Below are 12637 nucleotides of genomic sequence, written 5' to 3'. Positions count from 1 at the left end.
AAAAAAAAACATGAATTAAGTCCCACAGTAACATAACTAAAATAAGTCCCACAGTAAAATAACCGAAATAAGTCCCACAGCAAAATAACCGAAATAAGTCCCAAAGTAAAATAACCAAGATAAGTCCCACAGTAAAAAAAACAAAAACAAAAACAAAATACGTCCCATAGTAAAAAACATGAAGCAAGTCCAACAGTAACATAACCGAAATAAGGAGGGGTGCAGGCGCTGGGTCCGGGCTGAGCTCTTACCTTCGGTGGGAGTTTCTGTTGCTATTGACATGGCCGCGTCCCGTGCAGCCAGGCGTAGGACACTTAAGAACATTCTCATACATTGCCACAACTTCGCACAGACAGGAGATAGGAGTGAAAGACAGGGAAGGTTAGGAGCCCCTTACAATCAGCCATGAGCTCTATTAGAGTGTGAGGAGCTTGGCATTATAAACATCATTAAGAAATGAGCCTGAGTGAACCCAAATGACCTCTTCTTCATTTTAATGAACACTAGTTTGAAAGGGCAGGCGAGGTTTCCCACCATATTGCTTCCACTTATCCAGCTCTTTCAAATTAGTATTCATGGAACGGGGCAGTCATGAATAAAAAGATGTCATTTGAGTTTAGCAGGACAAAGCCAGCAAGAAATGGAGGGAAATTTCTGGACATGCAAAGAGCAGAGCGACCAACAGTCAGTAATCATGCACAACAACACATGCCGCCTTAAAATCAATGAAGAAGCAGACAGAGGGGCGCAGCGCCGTGATGGAGTGCGCTCTGTTATCACGTGCTCGTCGTTAGAGTAAGAGTGCAGTCTTCAATACCGTTTACCATTAAAACAGTCCATAACTGCCTCGCATCCCCTCGGCAACCGGCCATTTAGATTAATGATCTATGGATGTCCAAGAGGAGCGCCAGAGCACCGCGAGCGGGGGCGCGAGGAAGGGGTCGGCATGACACCGCTGACGTGCGGGGCCAAACCCCATCGGCACCAGCTTCATCATTATCACCCCCTTAAACTTTAACCCCTCATCATCCTCCTTCCCTTACATACTAATTGGTGTTTGGTGCAGGTAATTGGACAAAGCCTGCCGCCTCAGCTCGCCAAAAGCCAATACATTATGCATTTCCCAGGTTTTTCCTGCCCTCTGCGAGGACGCACGCACAATGCCGAGGAATTAAAGGCAGAATCGGTGAGCGCAGATATTAACCGCAGCAGGATGTGGCTGCGCTAGCATCGCGTGCACCAAAGGTAAATCACTTTAAAGACCAAAACACGACTCCCTGATGAAATATTTTAATATTCCACAAGAACGGAGCTACAATGGGCAAGCAGCAACGGGAATTAATGAATTTGAGATCTAATTTAATCGTCATTTTTCACAAGGAAAGGAAGAGTGTGGCTGCACTGTGTGATTTCCCAATTAAATGAAGCCACTGCATTAATAATACATCGTCCATTCAGTACAGCAAATGTGTTAACAGGGGGGAGAGGCTCGCCCGCCGCTGAATCCGCCCTGCAGGCAGTCACATGTGTGGCATGTATTTGTCTTTACAGGAGTCTCTGTGCACGGCCGCTTATACGTCAGCCATGACACGACCGATAACACTGAAAGCTCCTGATAACGTCTCTGCACAGCAACGGTCCTGATGGAATGACATCTGTTTGCTCAGGTGCACGGGCACACAGGTAGCACGCCCTAACGCCCTAAAGCTTGTTTCACACCCGTACTGGGTATATTTGTAACCAGCACACCAAAATCAGGCTTCTCCAACATTCTGGACAGCAGGTGCTGCGCAAAAAGACACTTAGCTCGAGCCCGAGCTGTTTGTTGCATCCTGTTTCATTTCAGGATTGATGGCAAATTAAATACAATCTCATGGTTTTGTCTCGAAGCAGGTGAAAGCACTCATGAGCGCCACCTGCTGCATTCCTGGCTGATGCGCGGCCAGTTTCGGTACAAAAACAGGAAGTGGGACGGCTCCCCGAACGCCTGAATCATCCGTGGTATCGTCTTCTCCAAAAGTTAGCCGGACGTGAGAAAGAAGGAGGAGGAGGAACACGGATATCATATCCCCACATCTCCAGTGACAATCAATTCAAGACCTTTCCAAATTCCATTTTGGGGCTCTTGATCCCACTCAAGGTCAGCTGCCCTGAGCGACTTCACATTTCTGGGAGATGATTACATCTCAGGTTGGAGACCTTGTGCGGGCGGCACTCCACGGAACAAGAGACATCTGTGACACTGTGCTGGTCTTTACAAGCCTGCCCTTAATGGTAACTAATTTCTCCTCTTTTATTTTGATTGCAGTCCGGGTCACAGCGGATCATAACTTGATTTTCATGCTGCGTTTAATGAAACGTGTAAAGGGGGCTTTTATTGAGAAGTTTGCACAAGGTGAATGAGACTAAATAGCCGGGGTGAGTTCTCTAAAGGGAAACGTCACTATTCATTCAAGGCTAATGTTTATTGCCACTTCACTTGATCTGTGGCTCGGAGATATGACACTGCCTTTCTATCCAGTGAAACTTAATTGAGCAAGGAATACAAATAAATGAAGAGGGTTTGTGGCGTGGACGGCTGCAGCGCGCACCAAGGTCTGTGAGCTTTTCAGACTTTAGAGAAAACTGAAGGACTCAAAAAATAATTAAAAAGGTACACAAATAAAGGAAAGACCTTTTCTTTCAGCCACATATACACTGATGAAGCATGCAACCCACATCTCGATCGCTGTCAGTCAATGCAGCTGACTCCAGTCGCTGCATTGCAGCGATTAGTGCATTATCACAGCCTCATTTCCACCTCATCACCACGGCACATTAGGCAGGCAATCGGCAAGCAAACCCACGGCCCCGTGCAAAAGGTCACAAAAGAAGTGCTGCCGTGACCCGTGTAATCCCCGAGGCATCAGACACTCACAGCACCGCACGCACGAGCATGCCTGAGCAACAACATTGCTGCTGAGCACTTACTTTCAGGTGGCACCCGGTCTTTGTGCGGGCAGCCCGAAAGGCTCCGGTGGTGCGGGTACAGGCCCGTCACGTGACCCGTGCCGTCGCAGCCCGGCGTCGGACACCGGCTCTCCTTCTTGTCCACACGTGAAGCGTCTGTGAGGGGAAAGATGTAGAGGTTATTAGCACCCAAGCGGCAGCTGACTGTACGTTACAACTCCTCTCTGGACTCCAGCAGGGCTGCTTTGCATGATTCACGCTTCAAAATAATCCCCCTGTGGTTCATCCTCTGTTTGAAACAAGCTATTTTAGCTCCTCCCTCTTTAACACGGCTTTCTTCTGATTGGCTGCCCCTATAAAGGGCAGATGGGTGGGGCTTCTATTACATCTTTGTGTCCTCATATTGAGCCAAGAATAGAAAAAATGGTATTTAGGTTCTACATGTGTCGGCCTGCCCCGTCTCCTGCCATTGATGAAACCTCTACTGAGGACATCCCTGTTCACTGCTTCCATGGAAACAGTGACATTAAATTAACAGCAAAGAAACGAATGACACTATTCGGAGATGAAGAGCAGCTTCTGCCTCGTGTTGCGATTTAGTAACGTTAACAGTACTTTTACGATTGCACGTGTTTTTTCTGATGTCATGAAATGAGGTCAGAACAACTTCATGCTAACACATCTGTTTTTTGGTTTCACATCGTGTATTCTTCACTAACTTTGGGATAAATGGCACCTTATCACCTTTATTCACCTTTACCCATCGGCCAGCTGTCTGACCCTGATGGTTGAATGAGGTGATTATGAAGTTAAACAATACAGCTTAAAGTTTAAATCTTAAAATCCAAAGTAAAGGACTATTTATATGGAGTCGCACGACATCACGTTCACCGCGTTTCAGACGTTCTTTGTAAGCTAACCACAGACAGTTCAGACCTTCAAATATTTCAGGGTAAGTGTCTGTGAGTATGGACTCTCAGGTTAACGCAGATGGATGGAGGCTGAAATTTTGGATGTGTGATCGCTGACCGACCATAGAAACAGTTTTACAGGTCAGCAACAGAGATTTTGTTTGCATGTTCTCATATACGAGGCTCATATCAGCTGAATACCTTCACACATATTATACGTTGTGGTCAGATGAAGTATGACAGCATGCACCAAATCCAAACGAACTTTTTCTGAAAGGAAAAGTTTCTGTTCATCAAACATTTGTGATGTTGTTCTCCCTCTCCCCTTTTGGGAGAGACCATTTGGCCTTTGGTGCAGGGATGCAGGGACGGCCATGGACCAGGACCACTAAAATTTATTTATCACAAGCTCTCTGTGAATATTCACCACAATTATGTAAACATGAATGAATGTACATTTGAAGCTGAATTTTATATGTATGAATATTCATTTATAATGATAAAGTGAAACTGACAGACACTTTCTGAATTTCCAGGCTGTGTTTGTATGAAGAAGCAGAGATTCTGATTGAGTTTGTTTACTGTTTGTTTAAATCTGAAGGAATTGTGAAATATTAGAACTTTTACATGTTTGACCTTCAACAGAAAGAACTTAGGCTCCTTTAAAGCTGCATCATGCTTTTCTTCATTAAAACCAGCTCACAGCTGCACGTGACAGTTTGCTGGGTGCACGCACGTGTCCTCAAACACACACAGCAGAGAAGATTGTGTTTCCCTTTCCAAAACCTGGATCTCTTGTTTCCTTCAAACTCAGATTACCACCAAAAAGCAGCGATGCCAAGTTGTGCCAACTGGCATTGTTTCTGGAAATGCAACCATCCAGCTTTAAAATCCTCTGACCCCCGTGTGCAAAGTCAAGCTGAAGTGCAGTAAATATGCGATATTCGAAAGTGAAAACAGGTTTGTGCATTTTCATGGCAGAGTTTTGGAGCCGTGTCAGATTGCAGAATGAATTTGGAGTCGTTGGATTGACAGAAACCTTTATCAGGAGCGTGTTTTAGAAGAGTAGGCAGTGGAAGGGTAATTATCTCACAGCACAGAAAGAGAGACCACTGATTAAAGTTTCAAAGGCCCGTGTAACTCAGAAGCTCCGACTAAAACACGGAGCGATGAACCAAAATAAAGCCCTGAGTTGCAGAGTAAGAGAAGGTTGGGGTTCTGTATATGAGTGGGGGAGGACTGCTACACTGTTGTGGTGAGGAGAGAGCCGAGCGTGAAGGTGAGCTTCCGATTCATTGGCCAGTCTACATTCCTATCCTCACCCATCACCAGCAGATGTGGGTAATGACCGGAAGAATAAAATAAAGGATACAATCTATAGAAATGAGCTTTGACTGAAAAGTGTCAGGCCTCAGCCTCAAATGGAGACCAGGACTCGGAGTTATGGCTGTAAAAGAATATTTTATACACGGTTATATAATTTGGGGGGCGGCTGTGGCTCAAGAGGTAGAAAAGGCCTTCCAGTAATCGGAAGGTCGACTGATTCATCTCGATCCTGACACCAAAGTGTCCAGATACAGAACCCCAAATTGCTTCCGATGCATCCATGTGGCTTGCAGCGTAAAAGCACTTTGAGTGCTCACTGAGAGCAGAAAAACTCTATATAAATACCAGTCCAATTACCATTCACCATAAAGAATAGACATCTGATTGTGAAAATTGTGGGAAAATAGCAGTGCTACCAGCAGCTGTCTGTCTCCCGAGAGGCCTCGAATGCATGTTGGGTTGACACCAGAAAAGAAGTTAGACCCGGAGCTGCTGGGGGTTAACGGAGCAAACTGTGTGGCAAAGTCGGAACGACTGTCTGGTGCAGCTGCGAGATTCAGAAATAATGCTGCTGGTGCAGAGAGTGCAGTGAACGGGCTCCTGTAAGTGGATGGAGATCAGCTGAACCACTGAAGGTAAATACTCCTGAGTCTGAACATTTACCTGGCTGACTAACTCTTCCAGGCTGCAACAGTAGGTAATAACACACATTAGCAAGCTCAGTGGTTGAAGTTTAAGTCTAAAAACATATTTAGAAACCTGAATTCCCTGAACTTTTGCTCTTCTCAAGATTGATTTTATGCCTGTAATAACTGGAGGCCCATTGTGCCTCATGAGGTGAGGTTTCAAACCAGTAGGAGATCCTGAGATAGGAGCTAGACCCCAGGAACTAGATCTGGATGGATGGATGGATGGATGGATGGAGGGATGGATGGAGGGAGGGATAGCTGAAAAGGATGGGTGCCTGGTTGGATGGATGAGAGGAAGGGATGGCTGGATGGATGGATGGATGGACGGATGGATGGATGGAGGGAGGGAGGGATGGCTGAAAAGGATGGGTGCCTGGTTGAATGGATGAAAGGAGGGATGGTTCGATGGATGGATGGATGGATGGATGAAGGGAGGGATGGCTGAAAAGGATGGGTGCCTGGTTGGATGGATGAAAGGAAGGGATGGTTGGATGGATGGATGGATGGATGGATGGATGGATGGATGGATGGATGTGTGGATGTGGTAAAGTGGAAAGAGTTCATAAAAGGCAAAATGAAGAGGGGACATGAAGGCACACCTACTCATTCATTTACTAATGAGTCACCAAACCAAATCTCGTCTCTCATTCATCAGAACAAAGCTCCTCGTTATCCTCGGTGGCCGTCGTCCATCTATGTCACATTACAGAGGCCCATGAATGCGGCACATACTGCTCCGTCATGTCTGGCTCTCGTGTCTGGCACCAGGGTAATATCACGTTGATAACACCGAGGCTTCTTTTTAATGGCTTCTTATTACATTGGCTGTTAATGTTTGTATGTTGGAAAAAATTCCCTACTTCCATACGCCTGACCGCACGTGCACACAGACATGATGCTCGTGCCTGCCTCCACTCCTCTTGCAGGGAGTGGAGGCAGCCAAGTGGAAGGCATATTAGAAAGCAGTGGATATTGATTGTGGCTGGGGACGGTCTGCGCTTTGCATAGCAAATGGCCCCCATTACCATACCATCTCTGGATAATTAATGTGCAGTCAGTAGGCCCGTCGTTCGTTATCGGTCATTCTGATACTGTTCAATTTTCATCTCAACCTCATGCTTCTCTCTTCCCCGTCCCGCCCTCTTCCTCGCCATGCTCTACTTTATAAATCACGCACAAGAACCCTGGTCAACGAGTGTCTGCTACTATCTCGCCTGAGGGAAGATGCTATCGTGACGCAGCCGTCTTGCGTCCTCTCATTATTCCAACATTAGCCAGACACAGAGGCCACAGAAGGCCCTTGAAATTAGCATTTGTGTGGCATTTAAGTCGCAATATAAACCTGCTGTGAGATGTGTGGCATTTAAGGTGTGATACCATCCTGCTGTGAATTAGCATGCTCTTATTTGTTGCTCTCATCTGATATCTTCCTTATGGGAGGGAGCAATTTAACCTTGTTAGGCCTGTATATTGTTGTTGTAAAGGATATGATAAGAAGAATAATTAAGAGTTAAACAAAGGAATTTGCAATCAGACCGCTGCGTGAATGCCAATGTAATTTTTCTGTGACTTTACTTTGTGCGCAGTACACAGCATAACAATTAGAACCGAGGGTGTTCTGCAGTGTTTGTACTGCAGGATTAGCTTGATATTTGTCGGTATCAATCTGAATGGTAGCTCATAGCTACTCTCAACAAATTTAAAGAGTTCCCTGCAGAATGAATCCTTTCTGCAGACAGAAGGCCTCTATTTTGTGGTTTCTCCTCCCAAGTGTTTGCACAGGTTTAAAAATAGGCAGCTTTACCCCAAGCTGCATCACAGGGATGAGATTTTCAGTCCTAACAGGCCGTGCAGATTGCCATTACTTATGCCTGACAAGCCTACCCTCTGATGTTTCCATGCTGGCCTATTTTAACAACATAAGCTGCTGCTGCCGTTCCTGCTGCTACCGAGATGCGAATTTCCAAATTGGCTGAAAAAGCTTGTCCTGGGGTTACAGCGAGGTTCCCAGAATGCATGTGGGCTGCCTGGCCTCCAGCACAGGATAGATAAAATACAGAGTTGTCAGGAAAACATTTTACCTGAGCTTGTTAAGGTCTTAACATCCGCCACGTCGCCGGGGACCGGTCCAGGGTTAGGGTTCAGGTTGGGTTTTATTTTAGCCACATGCTAAAATTTCTGAAGCTAAAGATGTTCCATTAAGGTGTTGCACAAAGCCCAATGCCAATCCAAACTTTGGTTGGGTTCCTGATGACCTGGTGGAACATGCTGCGATTCTCCCATTTCCATGATACTTTTTGTTTACCAAGCTGGTCGAGCTGATTGACTGTCCTAATTCTCTAAAATGAGCTACACTGTGAAAATGTGGAGGAACTTACCGATCGAACAGCTCATACTGAAAACTGTTCAAACGCTCGGATTTCTTTTACGAAATCAGAAACCACACTGAACCAGCTTAAATGCTGCTGTTGTCGTATGGTGTGCATCCGTGTTTGAGAGAATGGCTCACCTTTATGGTAGAAAGGCTTCTTCATACCATCGGGAAGACGGGCTTTACGCTCAACGCCGTAGCCATGCCGCGGGCCGTGATCTTCATGGCCATACCTCACCCCGTCTCTTCTTGCAGCCTCGGCAGCCATTTTATCTCTCATTGCCTTGGCGCGTTCGGACTCTAGTGCAATAGCCTTCTCCAGCAGGGACAGATTCCCCTTTGTCATGTCAAACACTTCTTCTGATCGGTCTGAGGTCACAGAGGCCGTGTCCTCATCGAAGTCCCGGTGGTGAGTGTGGTACCGGTCATCGTGTGCACAACTGGAGAAGGCCTTGGAGCGTGGGCTCAGCTGCTCCTCGAGCTTCATGAGATTGTCCATGTCGGAATAGTTCCTATCGAGCATTCGCCTGTCGTCCTGGCTGCTGTGGAAGTCCCCATAGCCGTGATGCTGGGGCTGTTGATTGGGATCCTCACATGAGAAGTGATTTTGCTGGGACGGTGCGTTTCGGTCGATGGACTTTGTTTCGCTAAGTTTCCGAGCGAGGTCGAAGCACTGGTTCCGTAGACACTCCAGACTGCTCAAACACACCTCCTCATCGCTGTTTTCTATTTGTCCATTACTGGTGGTCTTAATTTGTCCATTACCACCATTGTGCGCATTTACCCCATTGTTCGTGCAGTCAATCGCATCCCTGTTGTTGGCCGTGCCGTCCTCGAACTCCTGTCCGTCCAAGTTGTCGGACAGCACGGCGCCGTGACCCTGTGCCAGCAGTTTGAGGGAGTCCACCGTTTCCCGAACCACGTCGCTGTCGACGTCCAAACTCAGATCGCCCCTCTGAGGTTCATCCCCTTCTTCTTCTTCCTCCTCTTCCTCCTCCTCTTCTTCTTCCTCCTCCTCTTCCTCTTCATCCTCCTCCTCCTCTTCCTCCTCCTCTTCCTCCTCTTCCTCCTCCTCTTCATCCTCAGCACTGTTAGAGGAGTTGCTGTTCATCTCAGACTCCGTCATGGCACGGTTTGCAGCGTCTTCTGCGATCTTGCCCAGGTTCAGGAGCGACTTGGCCACAAGTTCGTCGTAGTTTTCGTACTCATCGTTGTTGTTGTCGTCTTTCTCCGCCATCGGGCCGGATTTGGAAGTGCTGCTGCCTCCGCCTCCACTGCCATTGCCCTCGGCCCCCTCACCGCTGCTCATCTGATCGTCCTCTGTTGGAAAGAAAGAACAAGCGTCTTGTAATTTCATTTCCGTCATTCTATTTTACTGCTAAATCAGATTTCTGGGCTTGGTCCATCTAAATTGGATAAGGAACTCTTTGCTTCCCCTAATAATTTACTTTGAGAGTCTTAACAGCAGCTTGTGTTCTGAATTGTGAATCAGCACAGGAAGTTAAATGCAGTGGTTTGGGAAAATTCCAGAGAAAGATGCTCTGCTAAATGAGACTCTATCAAACAAGTTCTAGGTTACCCCTTTCCCTACCTCTCTTAATTTACAGGTCCTCTGGTTATCCTTTAACACCCACCACATCACCAGTGAGCTGCTTAGGGTTAAGGTTAGGTTTTCATCTATGCCTTTATCTGTTTTTTTCATCTGTTAGCCCAAATGGAAACGTTATTAGAAGAAGACACCTTGTTTCAAAGGTGGCGTTGGCTACTTTTTCAAACTGTGCTTACTAAGCATTAACTCAGCCGTCCAACTCTCACTCCAAATGATTCCCTGGTGAAAGTTAGCCCTTCACAGGTGGGAAGACTTTTTTTTAAATATGTATCTGTTATAATGATTATTTTCTTTGTTATTTGGCTCAAAAATGACAACCTTTTCCCATACAGGGTTACGGTTGGCGGCTTGGGGGTTTCCATCAGTGACGACTTAGACCTCAGAGTATTAACAGGGTGATGATATCGCTTGATAATTCTATAAATTGTCAGTCTGTAGTGTGAAAACCGAAAGCGAAACTAAAATCATTGCATTACTGTGAACATTTCTCACAGGAAAGTCTAAAATCTAAGAGATAAAATGTTCCCTGTGCACCACCATAAACCCCAAACAGCAGCTATTCATCACGCGCCTGTAAAGTTCCTTTTTTCATTCAATCAACAACATCTTTAGAATTCCTTTCAGTGCCTAATTGATTCTGACAGACTGCGAAAGGTTACTGAACCTCTTCTGTCAGTAATTTCAAGCACTCACTCCTGGAGCACTTCCAATCTCTCCTTTCACATTTCCGCCCCGAGCCGCCAAGAGCACATCGCTCACATTGGCGTCACATTTGCCACTTACATTCCTGCAGAGAAAATGAACCCACAGGCTCACACAGACACATATCTAATGAGAGATTTCATCACTTTTGGTGCAAAGGAGCAAGGCAAAAAAATAATATTAATAATAATAACAATAATTATAGAAAACAATATAACATAATGGAAAAAGCATGTAATTAGTGATGCAGACTGTTTCATTAGTGATGAAATATTAATTACTGCTGGGTTCAAAGACTTAATTGTAATCAAAACAATGATATGAATTTAGTTTTTTTTTTCCAAGGAGCTACAAAGGATGAGATCTACATTTTCATACATTGGGGGGTCAAAAGGAAAACATTATGCATCAACTGTGCAACTTGAAGAACCTACTAACAGTTTTTATGAAGACTACGTGAAATCAGCTGTAAACAACTTCTACAATGATTGCATGACGTTGATATCTCCATCACTGAGATCCTGCGTTTCGCGTGATGCTGGATGTTTTTAGCTGATGGATTTATGTCCAAACGTCTTTGCTCACCTCGTTTCAGACCAACAGCCTAAAACCCGGTGACTGCAATCACAGCCACAAAATGGTGACTGGTTCATTCTGGATTTTAGACGTCAAGTAAAGGTGAGAGGTAACCATGACTTTCTACACATACACTGCTTTCCCTGCGCAAACACACTTACGAGCTAACGAGAGCAGCACAGTATCGCCGCTTTGGAGCAAGAAGAGGGAGCAGTCACGAATGACCGGCCTTTGACAGTGCAAGGCTTCTTATTCTGCACCAGAGGTTTCATTTTTGATTGCATGGAAACAGTCTGAAGAGCAATCAAGGTGCACAAAAGGGTGAAAGAGATTAAACGGGAAACAGAGTAGTGGTGTTGGGTGATGCTCCAGAACAGCGCCCGTATTTGCCCAGCGACGGAAAGAGGTTTCTGCTTTCCTTCTGCAGACGTAAATGCAGGAAGTCCTTCCACGCCAATAAAAATCATGATGATTATAAAGAAGGGTTTGGCAACAACAGCACACGGCAGCATGCAAAGCACTTATCAAAAATACATGGTAATCAGGCAGTAGCCACAGAGCGCGAGGGAGAGGCTGCTGACAGGCTGACGAGGCGGTGGCAACAGTCCGCGGTCTCATTGTTAAGGATAAGACCTTGGCTGTGGGCTCTAATGAACACCAGTCTGCAGAGATGTTTTCACATGGCTGCCGAGATGCCACATCAACACGTTGGGTGGGTAGAGCTGTGCGCCAAGCAGGGTTAACACACTCCTCTCTCTGAGCTTCACTCTTAATTGGACTTGAAGGCACTGTCAGGTCCAATCGTGATGCGGGGGTGCAAAGCTGAATCTGCTGGAGAGAAACCTGCCAGATCTGGTGTTGGGCACGCCAGGCGGGGGGGAGACGAGATAACATATGGGGCAGGAGTTTCTCAAATCCCAGTCCCAAACCAGGGGTGCTGTTTTTGTATTTTATCCAAATGAAAGGCAACATTCAGCTGAACCTGGAGCTCAGAAGCTTTTCAAACGAGAAAATAATCGTTTTCCAAAATAATCCGGCTCCCGTTTGAGTAATTTAACATGATTTAGTTCCTTTTAGCCTCTGTCCTAACGATGAAGGTCAAACAATTTCAATGGGGAATAACTGAAAAAAGGCGACTCCATCAATTTAGATCATTTATCCATAATTAGAAGAAGCAATTAATATTATTTATTTTTTTTAAAAAAGGAGCTCTCTGAAAAAAAAAATCAATAAACCAACAGATAATTTGGTCTCAGAGCAGCTGCAGTAAAGGCTCTGAAAATAATATGCAAGGAAAATGTGCAAATGAATGAATGACATTAACAAAGCATATTAGAGAAATAACTAATCACTGTAGGAATAACAGGCTGTGTAATAACAGGAATAACAGCTCCAATGCAGAGGTCTGCATTGGAGCTTCACCTGTACCGGGCCAACACTACGACATCACAGCTAGGGTTGGGCGATATGGCCTAAAATCCATATCGCGGTATAATTTGAAGCA

The 12637-nt window shown here is 45.6% G+C and overlaps 1 protein-coding gene across 12 annotated transcripts in view; it reads right to left on the bottom strand.

Moving 5' to 3' along the window:
* Nucleotides 1–12637, bottom strand: part of myt1lb (myelin transcription factor 1-like, b) — a 107102-nt gene that overhangs the window by 24165 nt on the left and 70300 nt on the right. For all 12 annotated transcript variants that reach the window (XM_042228396.1, XM_042228397.1, XM_014340017.2 and 9 more), the window contains 3 exons: nucleotides 8385–9566; nucleotides 2971–3105; nucleotides 252–342 (listed from right to left, as the gene is read on the bottom strand). In XM_042228396.1, coding sequence (XP_042084330.1) covers nucleotides 252–342; nucleotides 2971–3105; nucleotides 8385–9566 — 1408 coding nt within the window. The remainder of the gene's footprint in view (nucleotides 1–251; nucleotides 343–2970; nucleotides 3106–8384; nucleotides 9567–12637) is intronic.

This window comes from Haplochromis burtoni, unplaced genomic scaffold (genome assembly GCF_018398535.1).
Source record: "Haplochromis burtoni strain Fernald_Lab_line unplaced genomic scaffold, NCSU_Asbu1 Contig_321, whole genome shotgun sequence".
NCBI lineage: Eukaryota > Metazoa > Chordata > Actinopteri > Cichliformes > Cichlidae > Haplochromis > Haplochromis burtoni.
The sequence above is the reverse complement of the archived record's forward strand: the minus strand, read 5'-3'. Positions and strand labels throughout refer to the sequence as shown.